Genomic DNA, 24816 nt, shown 5'->3' with positions numbered 1-24816 from the left:
CTGAGCAGAAGATTCTTGCATTGCAGAGGGTTGGAGATGGCCTTTGGGGTCCCTTCCAATTCTATGATTCTTTGACAGAAAACAAGTATAAATCTGCTTTTAAAAAAGGAAGGAAGGTAACCCTGTTTCGTTTCAGAGAGGTTCGCCGCAGTACTGCTTTTTGAGTCCACGGAATCTGAATTTTGTTGCATGCGAATTACAATCGTAAGAACCTGGTTGCTGTGATCAGGCCAGAGGCCAAACTTAGCCAGCGCTCCGTTCTCACAAGTGGGCAACCAGATGTTCATGTGAAGGCCACAAGCAGAGGAATGAGTGCAACGGCCCCCTCTCCTCCCTCTGCGATTCCCAACCACTGGCCTTGCGATAAGCTCATCTCAATTCACTAAAAAAACAAAAAGGCGTGCATTTAAAAGCAGAGACGGATCTGGGCGAGAACATGTTGGAGGGGATGCCGGCAGGTGTGTGCCAAAGCCCCAACTCCTCCTTTTCCATCTCCATTGCTGATTCCTTGAGACTCTTCATGAACACCTGTAAATTGCCCCCTTCCCCAGCGTACATGTTCACACTTAGAAATTTGCTGACTTTGCAACGGACTGCTGTCAAGTCAGCTGGAGTGACAGGTACAAGAGGCAGCTAATAACCACCAGCACCCCACGCACAGAAGGAAATACAGTGGGTACAGTTGGGCTTGCCCCGAAAAAGGATCAAGCCTTTCCCAAATGGTCAGAAAGGTGCTTGGAAGATCACACGGACCTTCCCAAATACTCCATGAGAGATGCCAGCCTGCAAGGGCTCGGGGTTTTTCCGCTGCGCTATAATCTTCCCCTCCCCCTCTCTGGAGGGCTGTAATTAAAACGTACAGGCTGCACATGAGGCCCCCACTTACGCGCCACATGCGTTATGTAAGCCTGCAGTGCTCTCGCTGAAAGATTAGACATCAGTTCTAATGACATGTGTCGCCCACAGACATGCAGCAGCCCAGTTTACCCAAAGCTCAATAGAGCTTTTTTGCAATTCCAAGGATATTGACCAATTTAGGAACAAGTTCCCATAAGGGTAATGCACACAGTACAGTTTGATGGGGAAGCTTTAGGGGCTATATGTATTTAAAACGGATTATTTTCTGGATGCTCTTATAAATATGGGACCTCACAGCGTCACTATCAGGGTTAAAATCCCTGGTCTGCTGCCAGGAGGACAGTAAAATTGATCTGTCTTGACAAAACCTTAGTTGTCTCTCTAAAATGAGAATTACCTGTATCAATTTCAAAGTTGGGGGAGGGACCATGTTTATACAAGATATGGGCAATGATCTCATTATCCCTGGGACGGAATGCCAGGAAATGCTGTGGGCTGAGAAGGAGGGACTCAATGAATAAATTGTCCAAAAGAATTGGCAGAGGTTAATGAAAATGGTTTCCAAACTGATCCAAGAAGCAGTGTGTGGTTTATTGGCAGAGGAAAGAGAAATTAAAATATTTTTGGGGGAAACGGTGGGGGCAGCACAACAAAACTGATGACATCAGACAGAGAAACGACGTCCTTTGTAAACATGTGGTTAGAGAGCACTTTGCTAGAATCAATGAAAAAAGCAGCTGGATGCTATAGAGTGCCATGAAACAATGAATAACAGAGAAAGAGAGAGAGAGAGAGAGAGAGAGAGAGAGCACGAGCGCACAGTAGTGTGAACTGCTGTAATTTTCTGGAAAAGCAGGAATACTATTTTATGTCACGTGTTCTACAACCGTTTGCATTTGTTCCAAATTAAAGAGTTCTAATGTATTTGCTGTTGCAGAAGAGAAACAGAGAAATGGAAATCAGTATTAAGAAGCGTTGGGGTGCAATTTATGCTGCTCCAAAAATGCGTCAAGATAAAAGCCATAAAAGTGTCACCCCACAAATAAAAACCAGTCTGGATCCCTAATTTTTGGAGATGTGGGAATGGGAAAACACAAAAGCAGAAATGTGTGCATTAATGGGAACACAGGGAGTTGTCTTAGACCACATTAGGCTGCTGACCCACATAGACCAGTGACTGACAGTGGCTCTCCAGAATTTCAGGAAGGGGAGATGCCAGGGGTGTGTAAACTAGGTACTCTACAGGCCCAGCATGTTTTGGGCAATGTGATGCTATTAGCAGCACCCATTTTTCATATTAGACTTATATTAGAAAGCTCACTTCGATATACTTGTTGCAGGAAGGACTGGATCCTGCTCCCTTCTCTTCTCATTAAACACGGCTCTTTTCTGCAAGTTCACATGCTCCGTGCTAAAATCTCTCCCCCCCCTTCCCACCTCCCGGGTCCCAAGTTCATCAACGTTCTGCCTGGGAAGGTCTTTGTTTGCAATTCAAATATTATTTTGCTTTGCTATGGGGTTTTATTTCTATATGACGTACAGTGGTACCTGGGGTTACAGACGCTTCAGGTTACAGACTCCGCTAACCCAGAAATAGTACCTCGGGTTAAGAACTTTGCTTCAGGATGAGAACAGAAATCGTGCTCCGGTGGCGCGGCAGCAGTGGGAGGCCCCATTAGCTAAAGTGGTGCTTCAGGTTAAGAGCAGTTTCAGGTTAAGAACGGACCTCCGGAACAAATTAAGTACTTAACCCGAGGTACCACTGTAGTGTGGGGGTTTCAAATAGGCCTGATGGAACCCTGGATTTTTTAAGCAGCTTATTGGGAGTTGAGCACCTTGAGATGATCGGTATCGGGAGAACAGCTTTGTCTGAATCTCAGGCTCCCCACAGGATGAAGGGAATTTAGATGCGTCACATCAAGAACAAAAATGAGCCAATGGGTTGGAGGGACTTTGAAACACGTCCTGAAATATCTTTTGGATTTTAGTTTTAATCACAGAGATGTGGATGACATGTCGAGAAGGAATAAAAACATTGTTAGGTTGGAGCTCCCCCGAGACCTACTCTTCAAAGAAAGGAAATTAAGAACAAGATCAGCAGAAGACAAAGTAAAGTGCATGTATAAATACGAAGAAGACTTGCAGAAGGGACCTGGAAAAGAGTTAAGAGCCTCGGACAGAAGATCACCAGGTTGATGGACTATATGGAATTGACGGAAATGACTGGCAGAATCCGAGACCAGGGAGAAGAGACGGTGGAAGAAGATTGGAAAAAGTTTAAAGTTTATTTATAGAAATAGGGTAAAATTAATGAGTGTTAGAAAAATGTTGGAATGAAATTATATGGCCTTAGTAGAAGTGTTATAAGGAGTTAAGCATAAATAAGTATTATAGTATTAATGGAAATAAGGTTAAAATAAGTTAAGATATTTATATGACAGAAAATAGTGAAAGATGGAAAGGATTTGCTGAAACAATTAATAGAAGTGGAATACAAAAAGGGAGGTGAGAGGAAGTTGATGAAACAAGGGAATGAAAGATAAGGCATTGAAATGGTATGATGTATGTTTTTAAATTGTTTTTGTTCTGTTTTGTTTAGTTTAATGCGTTAATGTTGTGTGGTGTATTGTTTATATATTGTACTGTATTGTTTTTTCTTTCTTTTGTTTTTTCTTCTTTTTTCTCCTTTTCTTTTTCTTCTTGTTTGTAAGGTTTAAAAGTAATAAATATTATTTTAAAAAAACAAAAAACAAAAATGAGCCAATGGGGAGGCATGATGGCCTGGCCAGCACCTTCCATGAAGAATGTGCCCCAGAATCCTTTGCCATATGCCAGTGGCTTGCGGTAGTTGTGTGAAGAGTTTGTCTCCATAGATCAGTGTTTCCCAACCTTGTGCCTCCAGCTGTTTTTGGACTACAATTCCCATCATCCCTTGTCACTGGTCTTACTAGTCAGGGATGATGGGAGTTGTAGTTCAAAAACAGCTGGAGGCACAAGGTTGGGAAACACTGCCATAGATGAGTCAATTTGGGGTGGGTGGGTGTTGCAGTACACGCCAAAACAGCAAAAGGGAAGGTTTAAGTTTCCTGCAGACTATGCAAAGGAAACCACTGAGTTGCCGTATTTACCAACCCATTACAAAACAAAACGCGATCTTTGTTATCCTTTCAAAAAGGCCTATGATTACCTAACCAACAATGGTGATGAATGCACAGCAACTAACCCCCCCTGGTGTTTGCGACCCACAGTTGGGGTATTCGGAGGTGGTTTTACTGCACTCCAAACACACACAAAAAGAACCACTCGCCCCAATTCTTTTGTCGTCAAAAGGGAACGCAGTTGCTGATTCATACGTTCCAAGCATTCCAATAGATCCATCAATCCCTTTAGCCCCACCGTTCATTGAAAACCTGGAACTGGGAGGGTGTTCTGAAATAACTGCCTACTAAGCTTCATTAAAAATAAAAGTGTTTGCCACTTCCGAGGCATGTGGCCTTTATTGAAGCTGGTGTTTCCTGTAGCTGCGAGCGAGATACACAAATCCTATTTAGTGCTAAACTGTGGGGGCTTCATTCTGTGTGGGGTTGGCTATTTAGACAATCATCTCTGGGAAGCCTCTATATAGTACGCCGGGTGATGACTGAAGCTCATTCATGAATGGAGGACCATAAGTGCTTAGGGTATTAAAAGGGCCATTGTGCTTGCAGCACTTAATAAAGTTAATTCAGCTGTGCCTGTTGAATGAAGTGATAAAATTAATACTCCTGCGTTAGTCTACTGGCTGCTCCTTCTACAACCCCCCTGCAAGCATATTTTAGAAATGGATTTTTATTTGGAGTGGGGAGGGGCACAGGGACACAGCGGGAAGTTTTACTTCCCCATCCCAGGAAGTCAAACCTGGTGATTCCAAACTGGCTGAAATTTGAGAATCCTGCAAAAACACAGGATACTGTAAGCGTTTTAAACTCAAGGTGGCTCAGATACACAGCGATGGGATATAAAAGAAGAAAGCCTCTCTCCCAGCCCATCAAGGGTTGTTATAAAACTATTTGCTTCTTCCGACATCAAGAAGATTAAGCAGGGGTGTTGTTTCCCTTTACCTGCATTTTTACTTGAAAGCCACAGAATCCCAAATGGGAACGATCCTTCTCGACATGCTTAATTTGAAGTTGGCAAGACAAAAGGCAAGAAATCAGGTTTGCAACAGAGCCGCAGTTTCAAGTCATCCTCTAATATCTGAGGATTTCAAGTGGAGCATTCTTGAGACAGCTTAATCCCCTGACAATGCAGAAATCCAGTTTGAAGCTACATCAAGCTCTCTTTTTTTGTTAAGGCACAGAGCAGGTATGTCTTGATTTCTCTTTGCTAAAGAACTCGTTTGCCTTTAGCAGCCAGCTTTCCAAACTGGGGAACAGAACAAACCTGCAACCGACTTAAATCATCACAAACCACCTGCGGCCAATATGGTTTGCATCATTTCAAAGCCCAAGAGAGAGAACCACCAAGCAAGAGGGACATACGTGTTTGGCAGAGAGCAAACTTAATTTCACACCTAAAGGTAGAAAATAAGCTTAGATTTAGCTAGTTCTTGAAGACCCAAAGGAGGCCAGGAAGAAGAACTGGACTCTTGTGCATTTTATAGACTTACTTTTTTGACCTTGCAAAGAAGAAAAGAAAAAAAGAAGGCTAATAACTCACAAAATAATTAACTCTAACTAGCATGCAAGAAAGCTAGGCTTCAATGGGGAAAGGGAGCTGTGTTACCCTGCCCTGTGCATTGTAGATCACAACATCCTCATTCAACCACGGGAGAGGCACCCACTGTGTTCTCCCCAAACTCCTTCTCAGACTGCAGCCAGACGTGGAAAGAGCTGTTGCTTCTCCCAGAAATTATCTGCACCTCCTTGGGATGCCCACCTTTAACGCCAGAGAACCGATGCCTCCCAGTGTAATATATTCACTAATCGACTCCTGTTCATCCCCCCTCCTTCTTAAGTTGCTAGCCTGGGGTTGGGGGGTTAGAACAACAGAAAAGCAAGTCATGCAAGAGAAACCTGCCTGATAAAATAGGGCTTACTTTCCCCCTTGTTGCTATGCCACTAAGGCCCCGGATATGGTTACATGCTTCCAGCTACCAATCTGGAGAATGCACTGTTCAAAGGGTAACACAGTTTAGAACAAGAACACGTGCAAATGAATGGCCACAATGGGGGGTTTGTTTGGAGAGACCTATCTAGCGGAGGTCAAAGGTTCTCTTCCATGCAACTGGTACCAGGGTTACTGCAAGTCAATTTCGAAAGTCACAAAAAAAGAAAAAAAAAAACCCCACCACCACCAGCACTGCGGAGGCATTTTGCAATGGAATGTCAGTGGAAGTGCCCTCGTTTAAGTCTTCAGAAATTGCACATATAAATGTCGGCAGCACTCTACTTAATATGCAGTTATGTAAATGAGGGACTGCTGAAACCACCTTGCCAACACACCTCAAAGCAATGAGGGCACGAGTCCAGGTTTCAATGTTGAAAACAAGGCATATAGTATGAGTTTCTAGACACAAGCACATGAATGAGATCGCTCCCCCTAAATTTGCATAGCCTGGTCCTGTTTTTTAGAGGGCAGCCTGGAGGCAGATCACTGGCTGTAGAGAGCATCACCATTGAGGTCACCGAGAGGAAGGCAATATTGTGACCTACTTATCATCTCTTCTAATATCTACCTTTTATCCCATCCTTTTCCAAAGGTGATGGCAGGACTAAACGGTAACCAGGCATTTAATACGGCACTGTTTAAAAATATCAGAACCTATTATGGCACGAGTCCTGTATATCTTAAAGAGTTCCTCTTCCTATAAAAGAACTCTGCTGTCCTGGAATGGCTGGGTGCAGAGGAATGCGGGGAAGAGCTGGCTGGGGAATTCCCAAGGGAAGAAGGCTCAAAGTCCGGGAAGAGGAGATGTTTGAAGCTGAAGAGGTAACAGGGCTTAGTGAGTGAGAGGAGTCTACGGGAGAGAGATGTCCAGAATCGGTGGCAGAAGCTGAAGCAGAAGAGGGAGGCCAAGGGGCAAGGATGAGTGCAGCTGGTGAAGAAGCCAGGGTGTTTCCCCCTCCTGCTGTGACAAGCTCCCTTCCTCCCTGAAGAACCAGGAGAGGTCTGAAGAGGGTGGAGAAAGTGCAGTCTCAGATTGCTTGGGGTAAACCCTGGAGAAGAGGGGTCTTAGGCAGCTGTGGGCAGGTGGGGACCTCCAGTCTCCGCAACTGCTTCGCCCGGGCAAGACCTGCTGTGCAGATCCTGTTGTTGTTGTTTTTCTAAGAGTTAACTCCACTAACTGTGATTTCTGCTAGCTCACTCCTGGCATCTACCTACTTGCTGGGATAAAGGTTTCTGCTCCTTGATAAGGGAGATGGTGCCATCTGTAGCAATGACCGGTTCAGTGCATTTTACACACCCTCACTCTCCACTGGGATGGCCAGGGCCCCAATGAGGCTACCCAGGCCTCCCTGTTCTGGCCCTCGGAATCCTCCCTGGCCACACCCCTTAACACTGCACCCTCCTTGAGTGTTTTTGCCTGTCTAGACAGTGTCTCTGACCTCCGACAAGGCTTTGTGCTTGCCTGGATAGAGAACAGAGAGGGATGCATCGAAATTAACCTATGATTCAAAAGGTTTAAATTATACGATGTTACACCACCCACTTTTCTCAGTCCCTGCCCAAAACGGTATGTGGCAGCTCACCTCGGCCTCTCCCCAGGAGGCACACCTGCCCCACACAATTCTCAAGGGGCAGTTTTAAGTTGCTAACACCAGAACACTGGCACACCCTTGGTTGTTGTTTAGTCGTTTCCGACTCTTCGTGACCCCATGGACCAGAGCACGCCAGGCACTCCTGTCTTCCACTGCCTCCCGCAGTTTGGTCAAACTCATGCTGGTAGCTTGAATCTCATCCTCTGTCGTCCCCTTCTCCTTGTGCCCTCAATCTTTCCCAACATCACTGCCTTGCCATGGCGAAGGGGCTTGAATAACTCAGAGAAGCTATAAACTATGCTGAGCAGGGCACCCAAGATGGACAGGTCATAGTGGAGAGTTTTGACCAAACATGATCCACCTGGAGGAGGAACCGGCAAGCCACTCCAGTATCCCTGCCAAGAAAACTCCATGAACAAAGACAACAGGCACACCCTTGGGTGAGTCTAAAAGCCTGCCCTGCGTCCAAACTGAGGTTCCTTCTGAGCCATCCAGCCCACAGGTCTTTGGACAAGTTACGGCCAGATTAAGCTCACCGGGGTCAAAGAGAGGCGTTAAAGATTTCCGAGAAGAGTTATGGCACAAACACCTTTCCAGGCCAATATTTCGCAAGCTAAGCTCCTTATTTGTAGGCAACATTTCGCAAACGAAGCTCTGCCTACTACTGTACGCCTCCATTTTTATTTTTATTTTATGGCTTTAAATTATGCAGCAAAAGCCGCTGAACGTTCACTCATTGTGGATAATCTGTCTGAGAGATCTGCAGTTAATTGGGAGACATGTCTTGCATCTTAAGATAAAGTCTTCAACACTACGGAGAGCTGCACGTCACTCACTTCCAACTTAGATCAATCCCTTTTGATAATCACTATCCCGTATGCTATGTATGTAACACTCTAAGGTTAACGTTACAACTGCTCTGTGTAGACATCCTTGAGTCAATGTAAATAAGTTAATTTGTTCAGATTTCCCACCCTATCCTGAGGGTTCAAAACTAAATTGGTGCTTCTAAGCAACACCGTGTGAGGTAGTGTTAGGTAAGAAATGTGGCTTGCCCAAGGCCACACAGCAACTTGGCCCCTCGTCTTCTGCATATGTGAATGAGACATGATCTACTGTTCTACCTGGGCTTCTTAAAAAAAAGACGAGGACTTAGATTAGGCTTTGGAACATCTAAACTGAAATCTGATTCTAAGCATTACTGTACTCCTGTTGCACAAGCAACAGCTTCAAACCATCAAAACATCAGGAGACATTGGTATATGTATTATTCGCTGAGTAACGTGAACTTCAAGAGCTGAGTCAACTTTGAAAGAAGATGGACTTTGGTACTGGAAGACCAACATTATTGCGACTTTAAAAATGTGGTGAGTCAGTTGACGTTTCAAGGATAGCTGAAATAGTTGGCTTTTGAACAGGGATTTGCAATGACCTGGGGGGAACTAAAAAAGCCAATGCAATTCTGGGCTGCATCAATAGGAGTATAGCATCTAGATCAAGGGAAGTAATAGTGCCACTGTATTCTGCTCTGGTCAGACCTCACCTGGAGTGCTGTGTCCACTTCTGGGCACCAGAAGGACACTGACAAACTGGAACGTGTCCAGAGGAGGGCAACCAAAATGGTCAAAGGCCCGGAAACGATGCCTTATGAGGAACGGCTAAGGGAGCTGGGCATGTTTAGCCTGGAGAAGAGAAGGTTAAGGAGTGATATGATAGCCATGTTCAAATATATAAAAGGATGTCACATAGAGGAGGGAGAAAGGTTGTTTTCTGCTGCTCCAGAGAAGCGGACACGGAGCAATGGATTCAAACTACAAGAAAGAAGATTCCACCTAAACATTAGGAAGAACTTCCTGACAGTAAGAGCTGTTCGACAGTGGAATTTGTTGCCAAGGAGTGTGGTGGAGTCTCCTTCTTTGGAGGTCTTTAAGCAGAGGCTTGACAACCATATGTCAGGAGTGCTCTGATGGTGTTTCCTGCTTGGCAGGGGGTTGGACTCGATGGCCCTTGTGGTCTCTTCCAACTCTATGATTCTATGAACTTCAGAAAAAGCAGAACGGCTCAATAGTGTGCTACAGGTAAGGCCTAGAACCACAAAAGTCCAGGAATGAGTACAAAAACATGTGTCCAGTAGTGTCCTTTGGGTGCGGTGAATGGGGGTGATCGCCCCAGTCCGCACACCTAGGGAGGTCCTGCACAGGTTAACACAAAGCACTGTGTCACCCAAGGTGAATGTTACTGCCTTGGCTCTTTGCTTCCCTCTCCTTTAGCTAAAGAAGCTGTTCTGCTGCTGCTAACATGGCAGTAGCCCCAACGCTCATTTCCCCTCTTACTCTTAGGAAGCTGGGGATCCTTCTCCGAGCGAGGCATTCTCGGTGTAGCCCAGACCAGCGCTTGTGTCACCACCACTTCAAAGTTGCTTTCAACATCACTTTCTCATAAATGAACGCTGGGCTTTCCTTTGAAGCCTGGAACAAACTAGCCTACCCATAAATACAGCAGAGAGCTAAATCCTTTAGGATTGCCAAATGCACACCTGGGGAGGCAATAATGGGATGACTCTATTGGAAAGGGAGGGGGGTAATTTAGTGGAGTGCAACATGTAGTTGGATGTGCTGCTGGTGATATCGGCCTTGACCAGAAGCCAGGGTAGATATAAATAAATATTTTTTTTTTAAAAAAATCAATCAAAAAATTGTAAAATTTAAATCGGATTTCTTGATTTAAATTGGATTTTTAAAATACAATGCTTTGGGAGGAAAAAAAAACTTTCTAAAGATGGTTTTCTATTTAAGTTACATTATAGTCCAAAGGCTATTCATCAGGAAATAAGGATTTCCTCAGTCTAAGCTTTTTTAAAAGAAGAAATGTTTAACCACATCAGTTAACAAACATGGATACATATACTATAATGTTATTGTTTTAACCAGACCCTTCTATATAGTGAGAAGGTTAAGAGTTGTCAACAGGCTCATCACAGCTATCTGCCAATCACCCATTCCCACCACCCTTCTGAGTAATACCCCTCCCCACCTTCTCACTATAGAGAAGGGTCTGGTGACTTCTGTAAAACCTACTCTGAAAATTTATTATTCCAAAAATGAAACCTTCATCTGGTTGTAAATATTAAGATTATTGTTGGAAGCCACCTGGAGTGGCTGGGGAAACCCAGCCAGATGGGCGGGGTACAAATAAATTGTTGTTGTTGTTGTTGTTGTTGTTGTTGTTGTTGTTGTTGTTGTTGTTGTTGTTATTAGAATGAGTCTTTCTGTAAAAAAATGATTTAAATCAAGTTTTACTTACTAGTGAATTAAATCGTGATTCAAATCAATTTACCGTATTTTTTGCTCCATAAGACTCACTTTTTCCCCTCCTAAAAACTAAGGAGAAATGTTTGTGCGTCTTATGGAGTGAATGCAGGCTGCGCAGCTATCCCTCTTGTTGTTCTGGCTTCTGAGATTCAGAATATTTTTTTTCTTGTTTTCCTCCTCAAAAACTAGGTGCGTCTTATGGTCTAGTGCGTCTTATAGAGAGAAAAATACGGTAATTTAAATCAAATCCACCCTGGCAGAAGCTAAAAGTTTTGCAATTCCTCTAAGGATGAAAGTAGAAAAGGGAAAGGGGAAGGCACAGAAGGCAGAAAAATTAAGGTAACTCTTAGGAAACACAAACACACCAATAATGGAATCAGTTAATTTCCTCATATGATAGCTACAAACCTGCCTGATTCAGTGAAAGTTACAGTTCCTTCTAACTCCCAACCCCACCATACCAGCCTTGTAGGCTTTGGATATTCCTTCCTGAACTATGGTTTTGTTGAATGATACTTTTGACTTGAAACCGATCCATAAACCACTGTAACATGGCGATTGGCTGGCACACAGGGAGGCAAACTGGGTTTGGTGGCTGGATGATGGGGTTACTTCTCCCATCAGCATGGCACCTCCCTTGGAGCCAAGACACTGGTATGGAAAGTAATTGCATGATCCATTCAACCCGCATGGCTCCCGGTTACACTGATGTGGATTGAGGGTTCCAACATAGGAGTGGATTATTGAGAACCAATGGCTTGTATGCCATGGTCTCTGCTTGCCTCTTGAAGAGGTGGTTATAGCAAAATCAGAGAACACCTCCAGAGGGCCGTGTCCTGCTGTTTCATGGATAACAGAGGATGAACGATGGCGACTGTTCATGGTTATGCAATTCCACTTACCAATTTGTAACAATACTGGCGTCACCAAAGCTGTCTCCATGGCGTAACAGAATTCTCTGCCAAACATCACGGCCCCGTGCATCACCCAGAGACGTACAGGTATCCGGTCTATGGATCCTTCGCTTATGGTCTCTTCCTTACTCTCATTCTCGTTTTCCGGTTTCTGAAGCTGAACCACGGGTAGCTCTTGAACTTGCATAGATTCCGAGTCAGCATTCTGGGGAGCCATCTTCATTACCATAAAAATATATATAATATATATATTTATATATTTATTTATTTATTCTACCTATATAAATAACACTATCATCTCTAACGATAAGTTACGGTGTCTTCTCTTTCTGATGGCGTCGCGTTCCTCGTGCAAGCAATATTTGTAATTCCCCTCGTTACGAACAGGTTCCGTCATCAATTTCGTGTGTAGGCGTTGAAACATTCAGAGGAACAAAAAGCTATATTTGGTAGGAAATTCAACATATGGCTTGCTGGGCTTGCGTTTTGCTTACTGTGAACTAGAGTTAAAAATCCATAATTGCCATTCAGTTAATACCAGTTTCATAATTATTATTGAAGAGGTGCTGAAGTTGTTTTGCTTGCTACACAAAGGTGGAAAGGTGACACAAACAGCTGCTCCACTGGTAATCCCCATCGAGTGGCTGATTAATCTGCAAAGAAGGACAAAAGGCAAGTCACCAGGGTGGATAAATATCAATGATTTCTAATTTTTTTTTAACGGATTTTTAAAATTTAAATTGGATTTTTAAAATAAAATTCTTTGAGGAAAAATCTTTCTATAGATAGTTTTCTATTTAAGTTACACTATAGTCCAAAGGCTATTCATCAGGAAATAAGGATTTGTTTTAAGTTTTTCATGTGTGCTAAAACTCAGTCTGTTTCTTATTAAAAAATGTGCTAAACACATCAGTTAAGAAACATGGATACATATGCTGTAATGTTATTGTTTTAGTTAAATAAAATTGTTATAATTGTTATTAAGGAAATGATTTTTTCTCTCCTTCCAATAAAGTACAGCAGAAAAGTTTTCCAAATATAAACAGCTAACTCATCAAACCTCACAATGATTTCATAATTATCTGTCTATTTATTTCTCATAGTACAACCAAATCAATAATTTTTGATATAACTGTAAAAACTACTCTGAAAATTTATTATTCCAAAAATGAAACCTTCACCTGGCTGTAAATATTAAGATTATACCAGCAAGAATGAGTCTTTCTGTTAAAAAAGTGATTTAAATCAAGTCTTACTGACTAGTGATTTAAATTGATTTGATTTAAATCAAATCCACCCTGCAAGTCACAGACCATCAGGGCACCTTGAGACGAGCTACATCTCCTCTCCCTATTCTAGGAATGTAAATGAAGTCAAATCAAGGCCTCTTCCACCACACTTATGGACATGTCCCCAAATTATGCTCTCACTGTGAACACATAGCACCATGGAATCTATGGCTCCACGTTAAGTGACTTTCGTTATATTATTTAGTACATTTATATTTTCTTCAGTCAATGAATTTAAGGGCCCAGACTTACTAAGCTTCAGCAAGGTGGATCGAACAGATATCCTCAACTTTGTCAAGCAGCTTGAGGCAACTGAAAGGGCTGTGGCTGTTCAATTCTCCTGATCAGGCTGTACCCAATTACAGTTCAAAAAAGTTTCTGTAACTGAGAACAAGTACTCAAATATGCTTATTTCCTCCACCCTCTCGATCCATCTTCCCTTTGTGTCATTTTTTAAAGGCTAAGCCTGAGGGCAGAGACAGCCTTTTTAAAAAAGCAATTTAAAAAAGCAATTTGTAAGTTGATATCTGGGAATAAACATAACACTTGCTAGTCCTGGTAAGAGTCACAGTTGCACCGGTTGTTAATTATATATCAGTATCGTTGAGCAGACTTCTAGGATGTACTACTGCAAGTAGAATACACCGGGGTTGTCCAGAAAGGGTAGGTTTGAGAGCTCAAATCTAGCTGTTCAGTTAACTATATGATTTGCTTAAAAAACAAATGATAGCTTTCAGTGACTAAAGCATACAGCCCTAATTTAGGACGTCAACACTGTTTACAGTGAGCTACTGCCAATCTGAGTTATTTAATGATTCTCTGCTCTGTCCAATTTGCATCTAATTCTGCACAGATTATTATGCACCAATATACATGAATCAAAGAAAGCACTGTGGACTGCAAGAAGGTGAAATGATAATAACATTCCCATGTTTCAGTCCCCCCCACCGCCACCATTTTCTGGAAATTCAATGCTGGGACTGTTATCTCCATCCATTATCAGTGGATCACAAGTGACAACAATGGTTTATCTTTCTAGGTCAGAAAGATGCACAAACATGCAAGTTCAGGCCTATAATCTCCAGAGCGATAATTTCAAAGATATGAAATGATCTGGCAGATTCCTTAGTCATAAACACTCACGATACTTTATGCAGATATGTTCTGTTGTTGCTGACCTTGTTTGGCAGTTGTGCTCGGTACAAGTCTCTCCCACAACAAACAAGATGTGAGCCCAACAAGTGAAATGTGCTATTGCACAACCATTAGAAACTTTTAGAAACCAGGGAAGAAGAGTCCTTGACTGAAGATGTCCCTTTATTAGCTCAATTATTCCATATTGATCTAGCCGTCCATCAAAGCTGCATGCATTGCTGGTGGGGATGTGTTGGTAAGGAAACCCAGCTTACATTTAAACCAAACAGGCAATCACATTAAACGGGAGCAAATGAATGGCAAAAGGGAGACTTCACTGGGATGTGAATGCAGTTCCTTGTGGACAAATATTTCAGCTTCTGTTATTCAATTGTGGAGCTTATCACAGGGCTGGCCTATAGCAGTTCAAGAAACCTGAGACTCTGAGCTTGCTGTTCCAGAGAAGCGGACACGGAGCAATGGATCCAAACTACAAGAAAGAAGATTCCACCTAAACATTAGGAAGAACTTCCTGACAGTAAGAGCTGTTCGACAGTGGAATTTGTTGCCAAGGAGTGTGGTGGAGTCTCCTTCTTTGGAGGTCTTTAAGCAGAGGCTTGACAACCATATGTCAGGAGTGCTCTGATGGTGTTTCCTGCTTGGCAGGGGGTTGGACTCGATGGCCCTTGTGGTCTCTTCCAACTCTATGATTCTATGACCTGATTTTCACCAGAAACTGACACTGCGAATTGTTTTGTATTAAAAACAAAAATCTGCTCCTGTAACAAGAAATGATGCCAAATTATGTGTTTGCTTTTTAAATCACTTGCAAAACGCAAACCCGGTTATGCATAGCTAGGGTTGCCTTTTTTCAAAAAGTGAAAATCCAGAAAGGAAAATTGTTGAGCTTTGAGCTTCTTTGAGGCCGAAGTTGTTGAATTTTTTTTGGTTTTTTTTTTTGGGCAAAACCGACACTGTCATACATACGGGATATTTCGCCAAATTCTGCACGGGCACAGCTTGCAGCTACAATATTCCAGATATTTCCGGGAAATTGTCATGCTCTGTGTTCAGGATCTAAAGTGCTACAGGTTAAGGCTGCTCCTTCTCAAAAGCAGACCTCCAGGCCACATCACAAGCCACTTTTGAAGTTCCCTCGGTTTCAAAATCAGCTTGCCATGCAGTACTGCAGCCTGCTTGTCGAAAGCAGGAATCAAATGTCCCCAGAACTAGAAGCATGATTATTCAGACATGCACAATTCTACTACTGTTCCATAATAGTAACTGGACTTGTTGCAACTATTGACAGCAATGATTTAAAAACTGAAAAAGAGATCTAATAGTGGCAACCAAGATACCAATAGCTAGATTACTTAAATACAGTGGTACCTCAGGTTAAGTACTTAATTCGTTCCGGAGGTCCGTTCTTAACCTGAAACTGTTCTTAATCTGAAGCACCACTTTAGCTAATGGGGCCTCCTGCTGCTGCCGCGCCGCCGGAGCACGATTTCTGTTCTCATCCTGAAGCAAAGTTCTTAACCTGAAGCACTATTTCTGGGTTAGCGGAGTCTGTAAGCTGAAGGGTATGTAACTTGAAGCGTATGTAACCCGAGGTACCACTGTATGTAGAATAGAATCACTGTTGTAATAATGGGTGTAGGCGTTGGGTTGTAGTGCCTTGATAGAAATACTAACTAATGCATAAAGATAGGGTCCCTTCCAACTATGATATGAAGTTGAAACAAAATAACTAACTTACACCTTCTGAATATAAAAAGTGTTGATAAGAGAAGCATCAGTCCAAAATGAGTAACCGCGCACTGAATTTTAAACTCCTACGTTCCAGGAATGGATGAACACAGCAAGTTTTATCCAACACCGATCTAAATTCCTATGGGAATGAGCTCAAGCAACCTAATAAGATCCCAGGTTGTTGTTGCTGTTTTCTGACTTTGCTAGCAATAAGATCTCCTGCAAGGCTGGCACACGGCACGGTGTGCAAAGTGATACTCCAAGTTCTGCTCTATTTAGGCTGAGGCCTGAATACAACCCTCATTCATACAAGTGGTGGCTGGCTAGGCATACCAATGACTATGTTGCTTGTATGGAACCTCCATGCTTAAGTGACGGCATGGCAGTGAATCCAAGACATCCAGGGGAAGAAAATAACAGAATGCGTCCATGTCTTTACACCCTGTTTGTGGACTTCGCCAAGGCATCTAACTGGTCACTATAGGAAGCAGGATGCTGAAAAAGAGGGACCTTTGGTCTGATCCTGCGGGGCTCCTAATGAGTGTGGATCACTATAGACATTCCGGCAGGATCCTGACTGAGTGAACAGTTTGGTACTCAGAGACAAATAGGAGAGTGATAAGTCCATCAAGGCAAGGCAACTGGCTGTTCTGCACCTAACTGGACCAGCCCAAGTAGCTGGAATGATAAGTTGCATTTTGAAGGAAAACGGGATTGTATGCTAACACCGAACACATGAAGCATCATGGATGAATTGCCTCCACAGGATCTCACTGGGCCTTGGGGAGCACTTGTAAATGGTGACCCATTTTCAATATTCCTAAATTAGTTTGCAACACCCTTTTCCCTTCATGCCCATCAGAGTCTTGCTTCTCTAGCATTTTGCAATGGCCTGGAAGGGCAATAAAACTTTGGCTGCAACTGTAGTATCGTGTCTGTTCACATCCCCTAAGATAAGGAAGACATTGACTTTTCATGATCTGTCTTGCTGCCAGGCAAAGGTTAGCAGGTTTAATTATACCTTATGCCAATTATTGATTACAAGGGCAAACATTTAAGAAAGACTATTTAAAGCAAGACTATCACAATTAGCAATCCCTTTACAGTGGTGCCTCGCAAGACGAAATTAGCACGGTTTCCCATAGGAATGCATTGAAAATCAATCAATGCGTTCCTATGGAGACCGTCCAGGGACAGAGGGGAAGCGCCGCGCGCCTTCCCCTCTGTCCCCGGACCTGTTTTAAAGCAAGGGAAGGGGCAGCGGGGAGAAGATCGCTTCTCCCCGTTGCCGCCCCTTGGTTCAAAAGGGGTCCGGGGACAGCGGGGTTGGCAACGGGGAGAAGCGATCTTCTCCCCGCCGCCCCTTGCTTCAAAAGAGGTCTGGGGACAGCGGGGAAGACGCTTTGCGAAGCAAGCCCATAGGGAGATGCGTCTTGCGAAGCGGCTAAGAAAACGAAAAACTCCTTCGTCTAGCGAGTTTTTTGTCTTCCGAGGCGTTCGTCTTGCGGGGCACCACTGTATAAGACACCCTAACTTACGGAAAGACTGTATGGTCATTGCAAAGGTCCACAAGACGGATTAGATTTGTAAATGGGAAGAATCAAGGGCCAGTGGTGCCTATTGCTCCTGGATTCTTGTATCAGATAGCTGTGGTCTCCCCCTTTGCTTTTCTTGATTGCTCAGATGCTCTGATGTTATAGGAGTCCCGGACATCAAATCTATCCTACTGATCTGCCATTGTTCTGATGTTATGAAGAAACTTTCTGGCTTAGGCTCGAGGCAAGTTAGTGCTCAGGAGGCCCTGAGAACCTGAATGCCAACACCGAAAAGCAACCTATGCAGAAGTGAACCTCTGTGCATCGAAACTTCAACGCTAAGGCTCATTAGTGTGGCAGGCCCAGGAACTGTACACCTGCGTACTTCAATGGCGCACCCGTGCTGCTCAGATTCTGGAAACCAGATGTGCCATTTTAATGCTTCAAAGAAATCCTGCAGTTGCTGTTAGGATGGCACTTGCCCAAGGAGGACAGAAGGCAAGCAGTTATTTGCCTGGCTCCCTGAGCCAAGCATGACAACAGCACCCAGTGTGTACTATGTTGTATAGGCCAGGGAGTGGCATGCCTTTAGAGCTTTGCGAATAGGGAATTATCTCAGAGATGCTATCTTTCAGCATCTAATATTGCAGGTATCATCTATGGGTGTACGCTCTCAGATTACAAGAGGCCCTTTGTGTGCCCCTTGTTACCAGCTTGAAATGTGAGAGTTCTTTCATCATGGCCCATTGCCTCATAATGGAGAGGGAAAGGGAGCAAGATGTGACTTGCTTCTAGTCTCACGATATTGACAACATCTCTCTTTATCAGCCTGTATGGATGCATGCAATAACTCTCCAGACCCAGAATTTGTGCTCTTTTGGGGATCAGCAGCTATGGGATGGGATGCTTTGCGTCTTAACTGCTGTAGGATTTCGGTGTGATGATTACATGAGGCTTCCCTTTCCTAAAATTACCCGTATTCTAATGGATAAATGTCAAATTCCATATGGAAACAGGGAAGGCTTACCTCAAGTCTCATCACCAAGCCAAAGCCACTTGCCCATACCTCAACGGTTGTGTGGCCAATCATTTGGTGGCTGTGTCACAAGCCAAGGCCACAAGGAGAAACTACAGTGTCACTCACTGTAGGGGGTTGGAACAGGGTCCCTTCTAACTCTCCAGTTCTGTGATTCATGCCCAACCTTTAGTACATATGTACAGTGGTACCTTGGTTCTCAAACTTAATCCGTTCTGGAAGTCCGTTCTAAAACCAAAGCGTTTCTAAACCAAGGTGTGCTTTCCCATAGAAAGTAATGCAAAACAGATTAATCCGTTCCAGACTTTTAAAAACAACCCCTAAAACAGCAATTTAACATGAATTTTACTATCTAACGAGACCACTGATCCATAAAATGAAAGCAATAAACAATGTACTGCAGTCATGCAATCAATCAATCAATCAATCAGTAAACAAAAACAAAAAAAGAGCGCCACAATAACAAAAACGCAAAATAAATAGCAAAAACAGACAGACCTCAGCGTAACACTCAAAACAGAAGTGTGGCACTCAAATCGGAAGTGTAACACTCAAAACGGAGCATGTTTGGCTTCCAAAAAAAGTTTGCAAACCAGAACACTTACTTCTGGGTTTGCAATGTTTGGGTTCCAAGCTGTTTGAGCACGAAGGTGTTTGAGAACCAAGGTACCACTGTACTACATATCTTGCTGTGGTGTGGCTTTTTCTCTAGGCTACTGAGCTTTCAGGTAGTCAGCAGTGCAGAACAGACACAAAAGCCAAGACATGAGTTCAGACATCACTGTACCACAGCCCCTTATCGCTGTTGGCCCCTTATTCCCATCCAGGGATGCCACCAACCCTTGGCTAAGTGTGCCACTTGTTGCACCTTCACTGCAAGCTGGATTTGCATGCCAAAGACCACTGCAATCTAGAAGAGGCCAAGGACTAGAGTTTGATTTTAAAAGCAGTTTAAGTTTATTCAACTGTGCCTGCATTACTCAGGTTATTTTCCATTTCCAATTCACTCCTTGCAAAAAAGAGTTCTGCAAAACCCAAAGACTTTACCCAGACCGCTGCAAGCAAAATGAACATGTTCATGAAGAAAAACTGTATATGCATAAATTATATTGACTTGCATAACTCACTGCATGTCTGAATTAACCTGGCACAAAAAATGTCTCCCATCTACAAGAAAAGGCTGCCTCATGTGTCAGTTGCGACCAGCTATATACATTCAATTTTAATTTGATCGTTTGCAGCTGAGTATGTTTGGTGTGAGATGTACCTTTTTTGAATATGACCAAAGTGAGCAGCAAGGAAAAAAAAATCTGAACAAAATTAAATGAACCAACGCATGCTTATGAGCTTATATAAATGGCCACGAGATAGTTGCTCATAGAGGCTGGCAATTAAGGACTCTCCTTTCATGCATTACAAAGGAAAAGTAATTATCAGTTACTCTGCACTGGAAAGACAGCGAAGGTCTGAAAAATACAAACCCAGTAATTTTTATTAAACGTCTAAGCATTCTCAGACAACATTATTGCAAGCGACCCATTGGGTGGCCATTTTTTACCTGTCATTCAAGCAGTCTAGGCATTAACACAGCTGGCTTCCCTTCCTCAAGCAGAGCAAATGAAGAGGCACAGTAAAGAGTTTTACCCAGGCAACGTCTATAGTGATGAGACCGACAAACCTCAGGGCATCTTAAATGCAAAAGGAGGAAACAATCAGTGCATTTGACAATCAATAGAGGGCTCACGACAACTTAAGGTAACCCAGTACTCCCCGCTACCATCCACTCCAGAGGTTTGACTTCTTCCTTCTTAGTAGTAGTAGTAGTAATAATATTGTGCACTGTAATAATAATAATAATAATAATAATAATAATAATAATAATAATAATAATAATAATTTATTATTTATACCCCGCCTATCTGGCTGGGTTTCCCCAGCCACTCTGGGCGGCTTCCAACTGAATATTAAAAACAATACAGCATTAGACATTAAAAACTTCCCTAAAGAGGGCTGCCTTCAGTTGTCTTTTAAAAGTAAAATAGTTGTTTATTGCCTTGACATCTGAAGGGAGGGCGTTCCACAGGGCAGGCGCCACCACCGAGAAGGCCCTCTGCCTGGTTCCCTGTAACCTCACTTCTCGCAATGAGGGAACTGCCAGAAGGCCCTCGGCGCTGGATCCCAGTGTCCGGGCTGAACGATGAGGGTGGAGATGCTCCTTCAGGTATACAGGACCGAGGCCGTTTAGGGACCACATCTTAATTAATAAAATTAATTAAGATGTGGTCCCAAAGTATCCACCCAGAGAAGGATACCAATTGCATCTCCACATGACCTCCACCATGAGCTTTGCCTCTCTCCCATCATCATCATAATAATGTCAGTCTTATCAGTCTTATCTAGATGCGGTTTTCTGCATTGGATAAAGTGGGATCATTCAATTGCTTCCAATCCAGCAGAGTTAACAACTGTTGAAGGAAGCCCAATGCGGCAGTGCAAGGACTTGCTGTTTTCGAGACATTGCCTCCTTCCAACATGAAAAACACCACCCCCCTGCCAATAATACATGCAGAGACACAAACAGACGGACTCTTCTGGAGGCAGTTAATTGGTAGACACTCTTAAAAAATACTTTGGGGTGTACGAGCAAAAATGTGGCTTTTTTTCCAATTCAAAAAAAAAACACAAAAAAACAAACAAACACAACAATGCGCCTCAGCTATCGGAAGTATGTGAAACCACCGTGTCTCAGTATCTCTATGTGGAAACACTCACAGAGAACTCAAAAAAGTAAACAGGCCGTAAAAAGCCCCAGAGGCAAATTCTGTAAGTGGCGAATGTGTGTGCTTTGAAGATGGGTAATTGGGATTCTTCCAAAGCTTTAATCTGGCAATGCTGATGTTAATTCCACCAAATTAAGAGAGAAGGGGGCCTGTGTCAAAAGCTAAGATCGTAGTAGGAAGGCAAACATGTGTTTGACTTTTACACACACATATATAAGCTACACTGTAAGAGGATAAGTATTGTGGGCACTTACCAGCCTCTTAAAGATTATTTGCTACAGATAACGTCTAGCAAAAAAAGCAGCCAGTGATACTGTGAATAACTTAAGTCATCAATCCAATTTGTCCAAATTCACTGTGAAATATGCATAAAACCCACTTCTGGCATAAAAAGGTACTTAGCAAACCAAAAGAGCTTCCTTTTTCAGATGCAGGGCTTTCACACAATAAGACAAGATGGCTGCTTGTTCCACCAAGTGGAATGCTGTTAGCAAATGCACCTACTGAATAAACTCTCTGGGCATTTGTTGGCAGATATAAACATTTTCAGTAGCTGCAGTTCCTTCATTTTGAAAGAGCAGCATCTATTTCCCATGTCAGAGCTGCCTTTAACCTCCTTTCTGCACAGCATTCAAACAAACAGCGAGGTTGGTCTTCAATATCTTACACGAGAAGCAAGCAGAATGTGGGCGTTTGTCTACCCCTTTAAAGCTACAAAAATTATGAGTGGAAAAAGCTGCATTTGCAGCCTGGCACTCGCCAAAGCAAGCCTCAAGAGGAGAGGCTGAATCGAAACATTCCAGGCAAAAATCCTCTCAGCCGTGGCTGAGCCTTCCTGCGCAGGAGTGCCAGCAATTCTTTCCTGTATTCAGTTTTCAATCTGCGGGAGTGCCAGCTCAAACCATTTCATCCGCACAAGTAAAATATTCTACCTTGCTTACTAATCAGAAGGATGACTCCAACTGCATATAGGCCTATGTGGGCAAAAGTCACAGTTACCCTAAGCACAACTTCAAAGGAACTTGGGGGGAGGAGGAGACAGATAGATGTTTAGTGGTTCTATTTTGAATAAGGAAATATTATTATATTTGCATACCACCCTTCATCCAAAGATCACAGGGCGGTCTGCAACATAAGAATGCAAAATGAGAACACAACTGCATTTTTAAAAGTAAGTAAGAATACAGTGGACGCTCGGGTTGCGAACGTGATCCGTGCGGGATGCACGTTCGCAACCTGCATCTGCGCATGTTGCGATTCAGCATACTGTGCATGCGCAAAGTATGACTGTAAATGCACCAGATGAGAATTGGACAGTGGTAAGGTGACTCAAGTAATGTAATATTGCTAATGCTTGCTTATGCATTGTAAAGAGTGTTATGTACTGAGTTAAATAGGATTCAGAATGCAGCAGTCTGATTGGTCCTAGAACAATAGGATCCAGAATGCAGCAGTCTGACTGGTCCTAGAACAATAGGATCCAGAATGCAGCAGTCTGATTGGTCCTAGAACAATAGGATCCAGAATGCAGCAGTCTGATTGGTCCACAGAAGCCACCCAATCCAGCTCCAGGTGGAAGTGAATCCGCAACCTGATTGGCCTACAGAAGAATCCCGGAATTAGCCAATCACATGGGGCCCATTGTGTACATAATGTATATAAAGCAGACATTCTGGGGGAACTTCCATTCCTCCTCACCACTATGAGCTGAATAAAGAGCATGAAATCCACTCTTGACTCTGAGTATATTTCAAGAGGTTAAGCCACAAGTGCATGGCCTTGAAGCCTAAACAAAGGTGGTGCAGGGAGTGGAGAAGGTAGGTAGGAGGTGGTCATGACCCTTGCTGAAAAATACAGGGGGGGTCAAATAGCATCTCAAGCAAAATCCAGCAGGCCCGGGGGCAGTGAGTGTAACAGGGAGAGAGCAATATATAGGAGATTCCAGAAAATGCCCCTCGCAGAGAGACTATTCCCTGTAGGGTCCTATAGAACCACCTGTGCATGTTCTTTTGCACTGCCCCTTGTATCAGATAATTCGATCTAAATTCGTTCATCAGTTGGTTGTTGGGAGGGAGTGCCAGTAAGGCGAATTGCAGGGTAGCCCTCCTAATGTTTACTTGGGACAAGGGTAAGATGGCGATAGCAGCCAGGTTTCTGCAACACGCAAAGGGGATTCGTGAATGTTATACAACAGTATTTTCATCATTAGATGCAGACTTTGCCGAGCGATTTTATTCTACTGAACCTTTCGGAATCTTGTCTATATGCCAATAAAGGTTTGAGATTTGAGTCTGAGATTGTAAACCACCCTCTGCTAGCTGGGAGATACTGAAACAGGGAATAGGGGCAGGGAGGTTTGGCTCAGAGGACATGCATCCTGCAATATGTGGCAAGTGGGGCCAATCTCCCCTTTCTGAGTGAAATTGTCATAGATCCTAGTCTGGCTATTTTCTGTTTTGAGCGACGTTATTTTACAAGCAAGCTTCGTTGTGGGTTCCTACTATTGCCTTGTTTTTTTCCAGTTGGCTGCACATATTTCCATGGGCTTAAGAATATCAACCGCGTTCACTGGCAAGCCTTTCATATTTAGTCCTGGCAATGTATGGAGCCCACGAAGCAGACACAGAGAAAGTTAATCTCAAATATAAAAACTTCTCAACTTGCTCTACTGAACTGCCATATTTAATTCTCAGGTATATTTGCCAAGAGTGCCAGGGTGGAAAACCATTATTATTTTCTCTCTCTCAATAACTGTAAGCATTCCTCTTGCCAATAACTTCTGGAATAGAACCCCTTCCAGCCCCTGATTTTTATCTTGCACTAAGAAGAGAGTCACCACAGTGGCCCCTGATTAATTTGGGCTTCCAATTCTGACAACCAGCATAGAATCCATCACTCTGTGCCCAATGGCAAGGTGGTCTAAACCACTGAGCCTAGGGCTTGCCATTTGGAAGGTTGGTGGTTCGAATCCCTGCGACGGAGTGAGCTCCTGTTGCTTGGTCCCTGCTCCTGCCAACCTAGCAATTCGAAAGCACACTAGTGCAAGTAGATAAATAGGTACCACTGCGGACGGAAGGTAAACGGCATTTCCATGCACTGCTCTGGTTTTGGTGTTCTGTTGCGCCAGAAGCGGCTTAGTCGTGTTGACAACATGACCCAGAAAACTGTCTGTGGACAAACACCAGCTCCCTTGACCTGTAAAGCGAGATGAGCGCCTCAACCCCAGTCGTCTGCGACTGTACTTAACAGTCAGGGGTCCTTTACCTTTTTTAAAAAGTCTTTATAGGCAAGTCCGGAATGTATTTAGGGGCATGCTTGAAGAGCCCTCTGCTCCATGCTCCTTTCACAGCTCTGAGCTTCAAAGAAGCAATCTTCACTCTGGGACCCAACTCAACACTTTCTGATCCTGCAGCATAAACACCGTTGTTGGTTGCGATTTTATTCAGATTTAGAGGATTATTGCCATA

At 43.4% G+C, this 24816-nt stretch overlaps 1 protein-coding gene across 5 annotated transcripts in view; it reads right to left on the bottom strand.

Moving 5' to 3' along the window:
* SLC45A4 (solute carrier family 45 member 4) overlaps positions 1-24816 on the bottom strand; it is a 114347-nt gene that overhangs the window by 25333 nt on the left and 64198 nt on the right. For 3 of the 5 annotated variants that reach the window (XM_081874213.1, XM_081874212.1, XM_081874214.1), the window contains 2 exons: positions 20128-20257; positions 11812-12476 (listed from right to left, as the gene is read on the bottom strand). In XM_081874213.1, the coding sequence (XP_081730339.1) occupies positions 11812-12052 (241 nt within the window). In that variant the 5' untranslated portion in view covers positions 12053-12476; positions 20128-20257. The remainder of the gene's footprint in view (positions 1-11811; positions 12477-20127; positions 20258-24816) is intronic. The other 2 variants (XM_081874216.1, XM_081874215.1) reach the window with 1 other exon arrangement.

This window comes from Podarcis erhardii (genome assembly GCF_964252035.2).
Source record: "Podarcis erhardii genome assembly, chromosome: 8".
NCBI lineage: Eukaryota > Metazoa > Chordata > Lepidosauria > Squamata > Lacertidae > Podarcis > Podarcis erhardii.
Note: the sequence above shows the minus strand (reverse complement) of the source record. Positions and strands in the feature narration are given on the sequence as shown.